General features: G+C 31.1%; 1 protein-coding gene across 1 annotated transcript; it reads right to left on the bottom strand.

The window, feature by feature from the left end:
• Nucleotides 1-5,670: 5,670 nt before the first annotated feature.
• On the bottom strand, nt 5,671-8,397 carry LOC131851374 (protein odd-skipped-like). The gene is made up of 3 exons (XM_059201867.1): nt 8,209-8,397; nt 7,273-7,855; nt 5,671-6,717 (listed from the first exon to the last, which is right to left on the bottom strand). The coding sequence occupies exons 1-3, from the start codon at nt 8,309-8,311 to the stop codon at nt 6,321-6,323; spliced, it is 1,083 nt and encodes a 360-aa protein (XP_059057850.1). The 5' UTR covers nt 8,312-8,397; the 3' UTR covers nt 5,671-6,320.
• Nucleotides 8,398-17,935: the final 9,538 nt, after the last annotated feature.

Genomic DNA, 17,935 nt, shown 5'->3' on the forward strand with positions numbered 1-17,935 from the left:
GAATTTCAATTACTAAATCCCCAATTTTGTTTCCTTATTTATTTAGAATACCTAATAGTTTTCTAAATATTGAAATAGTAAACTGTTTCATTAAGATTCTATATATCATTGTAAGATATATAGAATCATTGTAAGATATATAAGAATTATATATATCATTGTCTATTTTTAATTTTTATACGACTAGGCGGTTGAAAGGATTTTTATGACAATTAACGTAAAGATGAATTGTACCTACCTCGAGGACGGACTAAGACCATTACTGTTCCTTATTTATTTATATTTAAATAAAAATGTAAACTGTCCCTTACGTGACATATTACTCAAGTAATTATATTTTTAATACATAGGTTTTAGCATATAAAAATTTGCATTTTCCTTAAATTTAAAAATTATCCGTCACTTTAATTGTTTAGGTATATATGTTGTTGTGTTATACCTATGAATATGTCAATGGTTGTCAATAAATGTTTTTTCTTTCTTTCTTTCTATTGAACGAAACGTTACCTCGATTAAATGCTCAAATATCTGCTTGCCACGCGCAACAATCGTGTATCACGTCATTTATCGTATATTAGCTATTGTATCTGCTTTTCATCGCCGTTGTGGGTGCGACGGGGTCTCTAATTGGCCGCAATGAAACCCATTATACCACATGATTTGTGATGATTGACAGCTGTCAATCAATATTGCGTGAGTTTCCCGCCAGGTGGCGCGTGCAGGGTGTAGGATGTGTTTCAATATTTGACTTTTCGTTGTTTAATTTTTAACTAACCATCATTATATTATATCATTTTATTTTAAGTTTATCCTAATTAAGTAATTGTTAACCTAGATACTTGTATTTGCTTACTATGTCTACTTAGTACACCGTCGTTATAAAAACCCTTAGCTCTAGGACAAAATTATAAATCTCTTAGATATAGTACGTAGATATACTAAGAAATATGCTTCCTAATAAATTGTCAATTAGAAATTATTAGTAAGAATCTTACTTCTCAGTCTATCTTTATACTATCATAATAATAATAATAATAACCCTGCACAATACAAAATCTGCACATAACAAAAGTTCTGATTAGCTTGATAACTAGATTAGTTATTAAGCTAATCAGAACTTTTGTTATGGATACTAGACAAGTGATACAAATTCTTACATATATTCTTTTTTGTCAATACATACATAATATGCAGAGAAGACACTCGGGCCGCTACAAACAATCATACTGATAAATACAAGACAAGTGTTTTCACAGGAAGGTTTTGTTAAAAGAAATTATGTAAGTCATACATATGTATATTTACCATATTAAAACTTTAATAATAATATCCTTGCACAATTCACACAACATAATCTATTCCGAAATTAAGCAGAATTTGTAGCCATAATGAATACTAAGCAGTTGATAGAAATATTTAAATACACATACCTACATACATATATAGTATACATAGAGTACACTACGACTAATACAAATAATGAATAAATCCATGAATATAAATGTATGAATCGTGCGAGGAGCCGAACCCGCGACAATCGGAAGTAAAGCGGTGTGCTAAACCGATAGATCACGGAACCTGTGAACGTTGTTAAAATTGAACTTAAAAAATACTAACTTTAATATGTGTTAAATTGGCTTTGATAAAATTAAAGTCAACGTAAAATTAATGGAATCAAACGTAATTAAGTTTATGTTTACGACAACACTTTGGAGTTTAATAGCTGCTACCCTTTGTTACAATATTTCGAATAATACTAGACTAACAGCACAGGAATAAAAATTTTATGGAACAATAAATCAAGCATCAAAAAACAAAAGGATTTCAAAACATACCAAAACGCTTGGAGCCATAACATAAATCACAGTCAGAAATAATCAGTATAGAACACAATTATATCATCTAAAGTTGTTATAAATCTCTATATAATGCCCCAAAAGTTTCATTTGTGCTACTTCAGATGGTCGTTACGTTGTGGTTGGCTTGAGGGCGAATGCAATCTTCATTAGATGCCTCATTGTTCTACGCACAAAAACTTTGATATGTTCTCTTAGATATTATATCTCTAAGTTGCACGAATCTTAACATGTAAGGTCTGTAATATAATACCTAACCAAAGAATATCTATATAGAGAAGTTACTCCTAAGAAATATGAATATAAAATTTTCTGAATATTTAATGCAGATTTACTACTCGGCCTATATTACTACAGTAAGATGAAACAGTTCTTTTTACATAACCATACAACCCATTATTATTGTATGTATGATACTTTTCTGTATCTGATGAAATAAGGAAAAAAAATAAAATTATTAGGTAATTAAAACAACATATGTTTTAGAATGTCTATAGTTTGCTAATCTCACAGGAGTGCAATTTTTATAAAGTTGTTAGAAAGGGACGACAAGTCGATTAACCTTTGTAAGTCATCTATGAATGCCATTACAATGAAAAATACATCATAATCATACTTTTAAATATTTTATGTTCTATTTTTCTTTAGCAAATAAATAAAAATATCCAGCAGTCGGTCGGGCCAGTTTCATATTAGAATGCTCAATTAATAACCATAATAGAACAATAATTCTTATGACGATGATGATAATTTATTTATATATTTTTTAATTAATTCATACAATAATATATTTGCTATATTACCTACAGACTAAGTAACTACTTCTAATAATAAAATTGTCTATTAAATAGTAACATACCATTCGTGATTTAAATTATTGAAACAAAAATCTTTACATAATCTCGATTGGTCAATTAAAGCTAGAACTACCGGTAGGTAACTAATGATTAATGAATCAGTAACTTATTGAATAGAATGGCTTGAATTAACTATAAATCAATAAATTGCCATAAATCAAGTAAAGATCAATCTATACGTCATTGCGTCTCTCCGACAGTGAAAATCACTTGAAATATTACCGCTGCGGCTCAAAATACCATTTTAATCTTCAACGATTTATTTTAATTGGGGTAAAAGGAAGATATAGAGTTGAGGCGATTATTGGATTGGATATATTCGAAATAGTCATGGGAATTCGCCGATTTCAGCGATTAGGGCACAATCAGTATGAATTTGTTGCAATTTACATTGACTGCGAAATTGCTTACACAAAAGTTAAACTTCAATCATCAATCAGTAACAGACTTAATTTGGATTCGTCCAAAACGTTTGTGATTTTTGTTTTTCTAATGTAATCTACTTTAAATGGTCTGTGAGAAATCACAACAATCTTCTAAAACAGTGGAAGATTCAGCGATACGGAAAAATAAAACAATTAACAACCATGTGGTAGAAAATTAAATGTATTTTATTTCTATTAAAATTCAAAATTGGAAATGAGGCCGTCCAATAAAGACCGTCTAATAATTATGAGTTTTTTTAATGGATTACAATGGTATATGCCACGGAGGATGGAAACCACTGGAAACCATCGTGGTTGATCCCTAGGGAATCTACAACGATGAACTAAGGGACCAAATTTCATCACACTTTTATCTTTTATTGCGACCTCACCATCTTTTCTTTTAGGGTCAACGGTACCATTTCATCAAAATAAGGTAGATAGAAGGTAGGTATATTTTTTCTTTTATGAATTTTCATAACTTTCGAATGGCATGGTTATATCCAGGGTTATGAATAAAACAATTTGATGACCCACCTGATGGCAAGTATCTAGATATATACATGAATAACACTACGACATCACGTTATTATGTGATGCCCGTGATACTCCAGAGAACTCAGATGTCATATTTTTTATTCTGTAATTTCACTGGCTAATTTGACTCAACAACAACTTACAAAGCAAGCTGTTTCATTGAAACACTTAGGAGAGACTTCGGTACCCAGAAGACTTTTATGCTCTACGTCTGTTTAATACGTATATTAAATTATAAATAGTGATATGTGATTATAATACTAACTCAGACATATAATTGAATAATGACCCATTATCCCTTACTGTTACCAATGTAAATACTTATAACTTTACTATAATACGCAACTTACAGTGCCTATGTGTTATTTATTATGTATTACATATTTTATTTATTTTAATTAATTAATTCATACAAATTCAAAAGTATGTCTGTCTATTTCTTATTTTTCACGACTAACCGGCTAAACGCATCTTAATGAAATCACGGATCATTATACAATCTATCTTCCTGACAAATTTCATCGTGATCTGTTTAGTCAGCCGTTTAGTCTTGGCTGGATAACAAACTGAGAAATAGATACACATATTGGATTTATAATATTAGTGTGGAGAAATTTACTTTTTTACTTCAATTACTTAATACCAGTAGCGACATCGCGTTGACACAAGCGACATATTGTAGTTCGAGGACCTGCTTCTAGATGGCGTTACTGTTGATAAATCTGTTTAACACGCACTATCTCATTATATATTCACATCGATTATTTTACAAACAAATGTGATAAACATCTATATGTCCATTATTTCGTTAATTAATAGATTATTAATATTATTTTTTAAATATTAATTATTTATAAAATATGAAAATAAAAACGAATATAAGATTTTTTTAAAGTATAATAGGTAATGGGAACACCTCACTATAAATATTCTTTACCTATGTAGGTAGTTAGCTGCAATCAAACAGAAACATAAACAGGTATCCGAATAATAATGTTAACTAGGCTAATAGCGCTTATCTCCATAACCATCTTTTCACAACCCAGAAACAAGTTTGTACCGTCTACAAAATTACTAATATCAAAACCTATAATTATAATTAATTTCATACGCTACATTGGTATGATTGTTAGCATTGCATGAACTATGATTGTGGTGCCGTATATGGTCAAATCGCCCTCTCTAATGGCCGACTGGACACGCCAACGTAACTGTTAGTGTAGCGTGCGATATTACATTTAATTTGTAAAGCTATGTTACCGAATAAAAGTAATTCAGTTTTGGCATGTATTTCAATTTACTTATAGCAGTTGAATTATAATAAACTCTGCCCGCGGTTTTATCTGGATGAAATTTATAGTTAACTAGCTGTGATCGGTTACACCCGCGTAAAATTTATGGCCTATACGTTATTTATTCTGATGCATATGTTACATATACCTATTAAAGTTTAATCAAAATCCGTTCACTAATTTTTGTGTGAAGGAATGACAAACATAGGTACATCCATCCATCCTAACAACCTGTCGCGTCTATATTATTAATAAGATAACTATAGTCTGCATTCATAAAATGTTTAATTAATTAATTCTACTGTATAGAATGAATAATAATAGAAATAAAGCCTTTATATTCGTTTAATTGATTAGTTTCTAGATGTTTTTCTTAATTTGAAAACTTTAATATTAAAAATTTAATTTCTTTATTAAATAGGTACATAAATGATTTCTGTAAATCTTGTCCCACGAATAATATAAATTATTTTTCTTAATACTCGTAATAATTTATATCTGGTAAAGGACCAAAGATTGTAATTTACACCACATCCTGGTTTTAATTTCAATCTATAATTTAAATTCAATTATAATATGAATATGTAAGTATCTATACTATATTGTGATTGATACATTTTTTAATTTATTGTTGGGTAATAAAACAAGTATTTTGATATTTAGGTTTGTAATTTTCAATAAAGATAGTTTATAAGTAGCCTCTTGACCTAATAGCGAATAATGACTTATAAATATATTTACAAATATGTACATAGATATTACAATTAACGACATCAATTATTGTGCTATTTAAATTTAAATAAGTACATCTAAGTATATTAATTTGAACATGATCTGATTGTTGTCATAGCCACAGAATTTGGATCGAATTCGCTTAAAACAAAGGTAATACTTTTCGGTAACTTTAGTTAACGACAACTTAGCCCTAATTATAAAACTATCACAATAAATAAATCTCTAGAAAAACATAACAATACTTAAAACAATAATTTCAGTCTTTATAATATGAAATGAACGATCGCACAAATTATATTCAATTTCTAAAATGAAATGTTAATGAAAAAGAAGCAAGTACTGAGACTAATTCGTAAAGCTATAAGTAGAATGAAAGTAGAAAAGAATTAAAAATCTAATCAGTCGATGAGATACTTCTTTGGCAAATTATAAATACTATTACATTAAATGAATGACTACAATACGTTTACCAATCCACTAGACTGAAGAAATTAGATAGGTTTGAATAATAAGGTCAAACTTTAACAATATACCTATGTCCGTATTTACATGCTAATGAATTGGCTAAGCCTCTTTAGCTCAAACTAGTTTCCCCATACCACAATATAATACTTAAAATTATCGTTTCATAATGTCTTCTATGGAAAATCCTAGGCTTCTCTTAGGTGCTTCTACGGGTGAATGATGAGGGCTTATAAGAGGCTGGTGTTGTTGTGAAACAGGTGGCGGAGAAGGTTTATGTGAAAGATCTAATAAAGAGTTTTCTGTAACTTGACTCGTTGAAGAAACTTCTTGACATCCTTCAAGATGATCTAAATGATGCTTGCTTACATCACTGTGTGTTAGCAAATGTGTCTTTAAGTTTGATCTTTGGTTGAAACTTTTGTTACAGACTGGACATTTATGGGGCGATTCTTCCATGTGTAGAATTTTGTGTACGGCTAATGTTCTCGATTGGCAAAATCCCTTGCCGCATTCAGTACATTTAAATGGCTTCTCCTTTGAATGTATATACCTGGAAAAGATAGAAAATAATCGTAAACACAAACTCACTTTTAAACACGAGAAACAGTCTGTTGTCTGAGCTATATGTAAATAACTATTTAAACATCTATTTATCTACATTCTAATACAGTAAAGTTAAATAATAACGTTGGAATGAAAATCGAAGTAATTTTACATTAAGGTTAATATTATAATATACTGGATACGTGAGAAGAAAAAAAGGTTTGTCTCGTAAAAGCGAAGAAATATAACATGTAATTTGTTCGCCGGCGGAGCAAGACAGATATGGTGATCGTAAAGAATCGAACCGGTTGGAGAGCGCGTGCGGCCGCCGCCTCGCGACCTCACAAAAAGGTTTACACTTTAAATTTTTTTTCTTAATCTCTTATCGTCAACAAAGTCTCGATAAACCATATTCTAAATCACGTTGTTGTTATTAGAGTGGTAACATTAAATTAAAGTAAATGGTGAACAGTAATTTATTATCATTTTAAGTTATTTGCATTACTTATTTCTTCAGCGTTTAGAACTAAGAACAATGTTTAGATATTAATATGGTACATACCTATGATCTCTCAGATGATCTTGTCTTCTAAAGGCCTTGCCACAGATATCGCAGGAATATGGCCTTTCATCCGTATGTGTTCTTTCATGGATCAGAAGATTATAAGACTTTGTAAATTGGCGATTGCAATACTTGCAAATAAATTGTTTCTTGGGCCTTGTACCAGGAACTCCCGGGGCTCTCATGGGCGGTGGGTTTCTGCCGGGCATTCTCTGTGACATAACTCCTGGGTATCTCAATGAATGTTGATATAATGCTGCATTGCGAATCCACTGGTTCACCAACATAGCGTGGTATGGTGTCGAGGGTGGTAATGTGGCTACTTGAGCTTGCACGTAGGCTGTCATCGCTGGGTGTGCGTAGTTTGGTACTGGCACTTTTTCGTAATTATACGGTGTCTGCATTACAGGTCTTGGGTAAGTAGGGTAGGGTTGGGGTTGTGGGGCCGTCCACGCTGGTTGGTGTCGGGAAATGACAACGGCGGGAGGCGTGTCGTCTGTAGGTGTATGCGGTGGTGTCGGCAAAGGTGGTGATGGTCGTTCAAGCTTCACCAAAGCCTCGATTGGAAAATCTGGAGGGTAGCCTGTGAAGAAAAATAATTAAATTTAGACTATATTGTAAATACATTGAATTTGAATTAGGTATCTACTTAATAGATAGTTATAACATTTATTTCACTATTACTAACAACGGCTGCAACATTTAAACATTTATCATAGAAAATATATTCTGAATCAGTTTAGTTTTTATAATTATTCAAAATTCAGTTATTATTATTATTTAAACTGTTTAAAACTAATATATATCTATATATTACTTTAGTTATTCAAAGAACAAATAATTATTAAGTGTCGGTTGTTTACAAACATAAACATGAAGTCGATATTAAACTTAAAGATTCTACAATTTCTTAATGTATTTATTATTATAACTTACTGTGATTTTCCTCAATATGTTCCTCCTCTTCCTCAATATTTATATCGTCCGAACTGTCCACACTGTACGGCTTATCTTCCATTTCCTCAATACAACAATCCATTCAAACTAAACACTCGGGCACTGTACTCAGCACTTTGGTATCACTGGCAAACCGGTTCTTGACACAACTGACAACCGGCTGGCGAGAGCGCGCGGAGCGTTATGAGTTTGTGTGCGTTTGTTATCGGGGTTTGCGCTTGCGTTACGGAGGGGGGGAAGGAGATCAAAAGAGCCGCTCCGTGTGGCGCCTGTATCGGCTCCCGAAGCAGCAGCACACGCCTCTTGAGAGGCGGAGCTTACTGGGCACTGCCTTCAGAATCGATCGACAATGATCGCAAATCCGTACAACCATGCTAATATTTGCTTTGACATAGTTCCTTTTCAACTGACTATTAAAGGCTCTTGGAACTGTTCCTCAGCAAATATCGTAAAGTTTGTGCCGTTTCGAAATTGAGTTTTGTTGGGTAACGCGATGCAAATTTTTGGTGACACAGCGTCCCCTAGTGAAGCTATTAGGTGAGCGAATAGCTCTCGTAATTACGTTTTGTAGGCAAGTCTTTGTGCAGCGCACTCTACGTGGTATTGCTTTGTGCTCTTGGTAATTTGTTTTCGTTACTATATCTACTAATTTATATTAAGACTTACTTAGATAGATCTACTTACATATGGCAGTTCTATTATTGTGCTTTATTTAGCGACAGTGAAAGCTGACTCAGTACAGTACCTAATCACATTCTAGATTAAATTGTTTGTCATTACATCATCGCCGTTACGTAATTGGAATAGACATGTTCCATAATGAGATATGTTAAATTGAGAAGACCCACTATGTAGGTAGGTTAGGTAATGTGTGCATTGTTTACAAACTTTACTTTACCCAAGTTGAAAGTTTTAATATTTATTAGTTATTTCCCATCAAGTCATTTACCTATATTATGGTTCCTATTTAGATATTATGGATACCTATTACCTATGTAGTGCAGCTATTATCTTATAACTGCACTGCATAATATTATTTATTTGTGTAGAGGAAAAGTATATACAGGAAAATATGTAAGATACAGTATGTAGAGACTGCTCTACTACCTATGTTTTACAAAGTTACTGGAATTATTTGACTGTTTCTATTAGGTAAAGATAGAATGATTTTTTATACAATGCAAGGCACTACGTATAGCTTGGCTTATCCTAAGTGACCATAACGTTCATAAGAACTTGTGTTAGATATTTAGAGACCTCACTAACGAATTCTCACTCTCCTTCATTCACTCCGACCAGTGTGTAATGAATAGTACCTACCTATACCTACGATAATGAGTAGAACTTTGTATCATCACAAAGCCATACCTACGGTAAATTGCTTAGGGGTAGTAACCAAGACTCTACTTCAACTTATTACTAATAAAGAGGGTTTTGTGTGATTACTAATAGATAGTAAATACCAATCATAACTCTGAACCTCATATTTTTATATAGAAAATGGTAAACTTTTGTAATGCTATTAGGGCCAGTGCACGATAATAGGTTGACTGGGTATGTTAGTTCAGTTGGTCCATACCCAAATTCAAATTCAAAATTCATTTATTCATGTAGAACATTTTAGCCGCTTATAAACGACAAGGTCCAGTTTGGTATGTAGGTCAAATTGAGAAGAACTGACAAGAAACTAAATTGAATTTTTTTTTTTTTATAATCCAGTTTATTTACAATGTATAGGTCTCTATGTCTAATATTAAATGAAAATCCCGTGCATGAACAACTATTGCTATGCACGCTCGTCATTCAAGTAATCGTTTAGTGAGTAATAGGCTTTGCTCAGTAAATATGATTTAACAGATGTTTTGAATTTATTTAAGAGTAATTCCAATAGATATATCCTTTGGTATCTTATTGTAAATTTTTATACCTATTTCCATAAAAGACCTATTGACTTTTTCTAATCAATCATTAAGGCAAGTTAATTCTATGATATGTCAAATCTATTAATTCAGATCGAGAATCTATAATCTACCTGTAGTACTAGTATAAGAAAAGAAGAGAAAGTGGATTTTTATGAAGAACCTAACACCGGAATCATTGCCGTAATTTGAAATTTATTTCAGTTTGACAGTTATCTACTTTATTTCTGAGTGACAGAGGTGTATTTTATATTAATATATACAACAAGGCCTATTTCACTTCACTTCTTTTTTAAAGAGCATATAAAGTCTTTGTATACTAAGTAATAATATCTACTTACTATCTAAAACTTAATGCATAAGGATAACTATTACGATTTTTAAAGAAGAAATCCCTCATATCTATGTTTTCAACCATTCGAAGTTTACAAGTAAGCAGACTGTACTTACATGAGTAGATATCTACCTATCCATAATGATATGGAAATTAAATGAGTAATGAAAATATATGAGCTAGATATTTAACTAATTGCACAGTTACTCTTTGTTTAGTACACACGAGTTTCTAATAAATGCCTCAGTAATTAGATATACATATAGCTGCCTATTAACCTACCTACCTATTAATGAATAGCTTTTAAGAAAGTTAATGTAAGCATCTAAAATGTAGACCTAAGTATGTGTTTTAAGTATACCTATAATTAACAAACGATCCAATGGACCTAAATTGCTCAATTTATTTTACTTTGCAATTGTCGTAAAAATTTTAATGATTTGTAAGTATTTGAGCTTACAAATCATTAAAATTTTTATTTAATACATTACCATAGCCTTTACAATAGGTATATTAACTTTGTTAATGGCTACTGTCAATGAAAAGATAGATTAAGATAAGTATAAAAAACATACATACTTTTTACTTTATTTCATTAAAGAAAGTTTATTGTGTTCAGGTCAACGTTATTGGACTATTATAAAGGCGACTATAGTTTGAAATTCAAACAATGGTGAATTAAGTCTTTAAATCATGTCAAATGTTTAATATCAAATCCACGAAGCAAAGAATGACTACGTTGTAAGAGTACGCACTGTCTTACAGCCAACGTAATAAATTGTGCGAAAAATGTATTCAGGACATACCTATTAGGAATTTCATTGTAACATGTATTCCTGTAATCTTGAGATATACTTACATATGTTTTATATAGGCACTGTTTTGGACATTAATGCTTTTGTTTGTTTAATTTTTTAATAGTTGTTTTATTTTTGTCTTTTCACAACAAGTCCTATTTGCACTTCCTGTGGAAAAGATCTCTTTTACAGATACATCCTCATTAACAATTTATCTAATATTTATTTAAACTATATATTATATTCCAAAGTGGAATAAAAACTCTTTGAACAGGCTTATGAAATCTACATACCTATTACTTTTAAAGTTGTACCTATTGACAAATTTGGGGTATCAATATATTAAATGAATAGTGCAGTATCTTAACAAACTGATTGAATAGGTAAATTTAATTGAAATAATCTTTAATCGCATGCACTTAGCATGATAGATATCTCTCATGGCGATAAAATGGAAAGAATTAACTAATTAGGATCCACTTAAAATTTTTTAGATATGCATATACTTTATGCCTATACCTACTTAGAAACCTTTTTATATCACTGGTATAACAAGCTAAAGGCTATATGATAGGTGATAGGTAGGTAAGAGTAATCCTTGTCTATATATCGTGGGGAAAGGGGATTGTTAGTAATGTGGTCTTATTGCTAGCAATGTACCATGTCAGGTGGACCTCCACGCGGTTCCCCCTGGAAACCATCGTGATAAATTCTTGGTGAATATGTCACGATGGGCTAACTGACCTGACCTCATGGTCATAATATCATCTTCCACTGGTGCCCCGCCAGCGTAAACCGTTAGCGCAGGCGGGTGCACCATTTCATTATCATCAATAAAAAAAAAATCCTTGTCTATAAACATAAATACCAACGCCATCACAAAGTGCATTATGCCCCTATATGATAGAATATATACCTATCTATAAACATCACAACCAACATGACAAAATATATTGAAATTGTATTGAATATTGTAAACTATTGAAATTAATAAATTAACTGTAGAATTTACAAATCATTGTCTGTAAGTCATAAGCCTTTTCCTTTTTAATTAATTCCTGTTTCCTTTTTTTATTATAGCAAATACTATAGAAAACTAATATTTTGGCAAGTATAATCGAATATATTATTACATAATTATACAGTGAAGTATTGAGATTCAATAAAGAAATACTCTAACTATACCTAACGCCTACGTGCTTGGATTATAAGAAAATAATTTTTAAATAGATGTTCCTATTCCACAAATAATTTAAGACGATATTAAAACCATAAATTATACAAAGAAAACTTTATTTTCCGTCCATTTTTCTTGAATAGTTAAGAAACACCTGGTTTTCTATTTCTCTTAAAATTCTATAAACAAAATCAAATCTTTATAAGTATATAAAAATTGTTTGTCCGCGATGAACTCTTAAACTAAAGAACCGATTGCAAATTTGATTTGCACATTGTGTGCAATTTGCTCCAACTTGAAAGATAGGATAGCTTACATCACAATTTATAGTCCCAATATTATTTAACCTTAGCCACAGCAACGCGTGGCCGGGTCTGCTGTAGTTATATACTATATTGTAATCTGGCATTGTTTATTAGGTTAAGAATATTAAATTATCTAAACTAAATTTTATTCTCCAACCGAACAAACTGTAAAAGAAATCTGCGTATTACATCTGGCGCAGATGGAATAGACTAAGCGTTATTATTTGTTTAGTGGACTAAAATAAATAGACAGACGGTCAACTGTTTTACACAGGTTATAGATACCTATCTAAACGCTTGGTCAGAGAGAGATTTTACTAATATTGGCCCCACCAAATGCTAACAATGTAATTACAACCCCAACAAATCGACAGCTTTGTCCCTTAGAACCATCGACGTTTATTCCTGGTAAAGTTACCTGGTATAGAACTGATGATATTATATAATACTTATCCTTTAAACAGCCACTGGAGGCAAATATGATCTGCCAAAGTTTGGCGGTATTACATATCTAACATATACCTAAGCAAAAAATTATAAGCCTTAATAGGCTTATAATTTTTTGCTTAGGTATATAAAAATTAATATTTTTAAAGGCAGTTACTTCCTTTATATATATTTTATCTGAAAACTATTTTCATTATTTTTTTACAATATTTAGACAAATATTTACCTAATATTACTTATTTATTAGACTTTAATAATGTAAATACCTACTATATAAATGCACATATGGCGGATTTGTCACCATACGGCATTCTGTACCAGTCAACAATAGGACAAACAGAGATTGTGGTAGGCGGTGCATTATAGTTCACAAATTAAACACCTGAATATCATGTTATTATTTTATTAGAGTTTATTAATTTACCTATTCGTATCTAATATTACAAATAATACAAGAAATATGACACCTAAATAGAAAACAAGAGGATATTTATAACATGTTTTGTGTAGTTGTCGCCAATATGAAATATAAACAATCCATTGTCATATGCGGTCAGAAAATAATATTCACAATCCATAATATAATATCCCATAACATTGACATCGCGGGCTCATGTCGCCATGTATCACAGTCGTGATGCGTGTGCACAAACATCGGTCAGGTGGGCGAGGGACACTCGACACGCAGCGGCACCCTTTGATCCGACATCAAAAGTGCCGACTCAAACACAAACCAACCCGTACAACAAAATTATAACCATAAACGGTTTGTGTAACTTTCGTCGCTATCACCTCTGACTTTGGGCCGAAAACACATTGTTAATTTTTAGATGTCATAAGTCTTTATGATTTTTATTTGCCAGGGTCATATGCCACTAGATACCTTGTTGAGTCTAGTAAGCTTGTTATGGCGTTATGCAATGTGTGAGTAAATCACATCAAAATAATCTGTAATGAATCCTTTGTTAGGACAATACTGATATAATAAACCAGGACAGGTATTATTAGACATTGTAACCTCTTTAGTCACAGACTTCGGTTAAAACATTTTTATCAGTTAGGTAGGTGTCTCAATTCTAATGTATATTTGTGAGTTACACAACAATTTCTTCAATTCATTACTGACGGTTTCGGTGGTATAGCGGTTTATTATACCGTCTTATTTACGATCTTAACACACATGTATAATATGTATGTATTTACGAAAAAAATTTATGTATTTTAATCTGTTGTCTAGTACCCATAATACAAGCTTTCGCTAGCTTAACTTGGGTCTAGAGGACGCTGTCTGAATTTTACTGATTAATATTATTGTTAATTTGACGATTTCATTGACATAATTTATAGTATATGGTATAAGTCCGCAATATCACAATTAAAATAGTCTTTATTTGATGCAGCAGTACTGAAAACCTATTTCGCCACCTTCACCTTCTCTAACATTACCTACTACCTATTTATCGTTTAGTGTAACTACTATTAGAAAAGATGTTCAGTATTTTTTTGTTATGTCATCTTTTTTTACATGGACCTACCATAGGGCATAGATTTGAACTCGAATGTTTTTTGAAAACAAATCATATTAAAATGTCATTATTTGTGTGGGCCTATTCCATACTCTTGTGATTCTACTCTACTCACTAATCTGTAATAGTTTAAAACAGCTGCCAATTGTTTTGTGAACTCCCACGATACAGGTTCGCCTAGTATGGGGTCTAATGGATAATCGGATTTGTTATATTTTTAAATTTTGAAATTACTGGATTGCTAATCAAGCTGACGACTCACCTCATGGCAAATGGCACCATAACGTATAAGAACCAACATGAACTGCAGAAACTATATCATAGTTATGACAAAACGACTGTTATACTCATTTATACATTGGCTTCTCAGAGGAGAAAGATATCATATAACTTCCCTTTTAAATTATTTATAAAACAAGCCGCTGGATGGCTGGAATAGGGAAAACTGAGGAAAACCTAAGCAAATACCTTCGTATAAAATCTCTTCAGTAAAAATAGTATATTTATTTATTATATACAGAAAATTTATACTCTTAAATAAACTTCCTGTTCTTAAATATCACGTTTAAAAAAATAGGTATATTATTATATTAATATTAGGTATATTATAGGTATATAATAATATTATTATTATATTAATATAATTAATTAATTCGTTATGTTTATATATTAATAGATATTTCAAACTAAATCATCATAGTATAAATAATTATATATTCACCAATCTTGACCTTGAATTGATAAATACAAAATGTAGAATTCAGTATATTTTTAGAGTTGAAATAGTAGATACATAATTGTTGTCATAAAAACGCTCTACAAATAATGTTTTGAATTAACTAAATAAAGATAATAATATCATCCAACTGTATAATGTCTTCGACAGTGAGTAAATATGTTATATCTTTATATTTCAACGCAGAAAATAAAATAATGACGGGCTTATTAAATTATTTTTATAAGGCTTCCGTTTTAAAACCATATGACATACTTAACGGCTTATTGTGATTAAGTTATCGTATTATAAACATTTGTAGTCATACTGATATTTGAAACTAGAAGCAAATTCCGCTACTCTGCTTGTAATGAACTCAATGTCTTTATTTACGGTGGGTAGTACCTATATATATACATATATATATAAATCTTTCTTATTTGGAATCTGTCACGTAAGAAACCTTAGCGTAAAATCTTAAATGTCTAGACTAAGTGATATTTGCTATAGATTATAATTATCTTATCAATCTATACAAAACTCATATGTCACACGTACAAGTAAAACAGAGATGGTGAAGAGTGTGAAACATTAAGTAGATAATAAATTAGTGGGTAGGAGAACATTAAGCAGGCCACACACGTTATATGTATAGTAAATGGCTATATAATTGTTACAACTGCGCCGAGAAGGTATGTACAAGAAAACTGTACCTAAAGTTGTCTATATAAGTGCTTTATTTCATTATTACTATATAATCGTAATTAAATATTTTCAATTACCGTATATAACCAACTACGGTGATACAATAACAGATTATGAAGTTATATAGGTAATGATTCAAGTGAGAATTAGTTTCATAATGCTACTAAAACCCACTCATGTGGTAGATCGTTATTATTGCACTATATCTACTAAAATTACGTGTTGCCAATAATACAGCTAACTGTTTCCGGCGGCTTCGTCTGCTTTTTTTCCATATTACTCCTCTTTCTTGTATTTGTTTGTATGCATGGATGGATGTTTGTTACGCTTTCATCCAAAAAGTACTGAACAGATTTTGATCACAATTTACAGTAATATAGCTTATAGATCAGAGATTCTATCGTCATTGTAGGCTATTAATAACATGCGGATCTGATAACCAGTATTCATCATCAACCTACATCAGGTCAGTTATTTCCTAAATAACTGATAGAAACAATTTATTTCAGTAACTCTACACAACAGTAACAGTACCTATCCTACAAAGCAATACAAAGTATGCCATATCTCCATATGCTTAAGTTTTAATAAAAATAAACCATTTTGTATTCATAAGAAAACAAATCTACCTCTATGTAATGCATTTCATGCATCAAAGGGTCATATGCTTTGGCAGACAATGCAATTATGAGATAATATCAAAATATAATCAAAAAGCTCTATTAAGAATTTAATTTGTAAAAAATATGCAATTAAGGGTCTATAACTCTTGAAATATGCAAATTCGTTTGATGTCAAAAATAGGATTAACTGCGTGGATTGTGTTTCGATAGATTTATACTCGACCTACGGACTCTGATTATGTTCATGATTTAAATCTATATTTATAATAATTAATTAATTTATTTATTTACAATCGAGAACTAAACTTTGTTTCTCTTGATTTCAAAAAAGAAGAATCTAGAGGTACAGAGTAATGAAGACTTTGAATAAGAAATGAATTTATGTAAATACATGAAATTAATAGACGTAACGTAGAGCCCAATTGCTATTCAATTTAATTAGAAGTTGGTATTATAAATATGTGTACGTCGAAACAATTAAATTATTAATAAAAACAGCATTATACAGGGTATTTTAGTGCAAAAGATTGTAATCAAGAAATTACTTTACCAGCAAGTTTCGTAGGCACTTCCGTTAGGAATTTTGGTCCCCTAATTTGAAATACAGCATTACAGATAAATGCTAGGTAACAAATGTAATAATAAAATCTTAACTATAAATAAATTACCTTCACGTTTAGTATACCAGATAGAGCAGGCAAGCAGAAACTTTGTCAACCTTCGACGTCGTGCTACGCTCAATATTTGATATGCCCTCATTTTGCGCGATATATTTTAATCGAACATAGCAGGGGGCGAACATGTTTCTATAATCTAATAATCACTTTGTAGGTAATAGATAGGTAAAAAATTGCCTAATCATTATAGACCAATGTCATTATGTACAGTACAAGTCACGTTTAAACTTAAATGATCATGGTGATATTTCTGAATACTTCAGAAATCATCCTTCAAGCAATTACAGTAATAAAATAGTTAATGTCTTAAACTAAATGTTATTTACACAAGCTCATTGCGTAGCTCGATGTGAATTAGCATCTATTATATTTTTTTATACCAAAGTGATGACAATCAAGTATACGTCGCATCTGATGCTAAACGGTTACCGTAGACTATAGACGCAATAGGGGTATCACGTGCGCATTGCTATTGTCATTT

This window comes from Achroia grisella, unplaced genomic scaffold, assembly GCF_030625045.1.
Source record: "Achroia grisella isolate CSIRO2021 unplaced genomic scaffold, CSIRO_AGI_Agris_v1 utg782, whole genome shotgun sequence".
In the NCBI taxonomy this organism is placed as follows: Eukaryota; Metazoa; Arthropoda; class Insecta; order Lepidoptera; family Pyralidae; genus Achroia; species Achroia grisella.

Coding starts and splice junctions, on each gene's coding strand:
- LOC131851374 (XM_059201867.1), bottom strand. CDS start 8,311: ATGGATTGTTGTATTGAGGAAATGGAAGATAAGCCGTACAGTGTGGAC. Junction 7,856..8,208: donor ACATATTGAGGAAAATCACA/GTAAGTTATAAT, acceptor TTTTCTTCACAG/GCTACCCTCCAGATTTTCCA. Junction 6,718..7,272: donor GATCATCTGAGAGATCATAG/GTATGTACCATA, acceptor TATCTTTTCCAG/GTATATACATTCAAAGGAGA.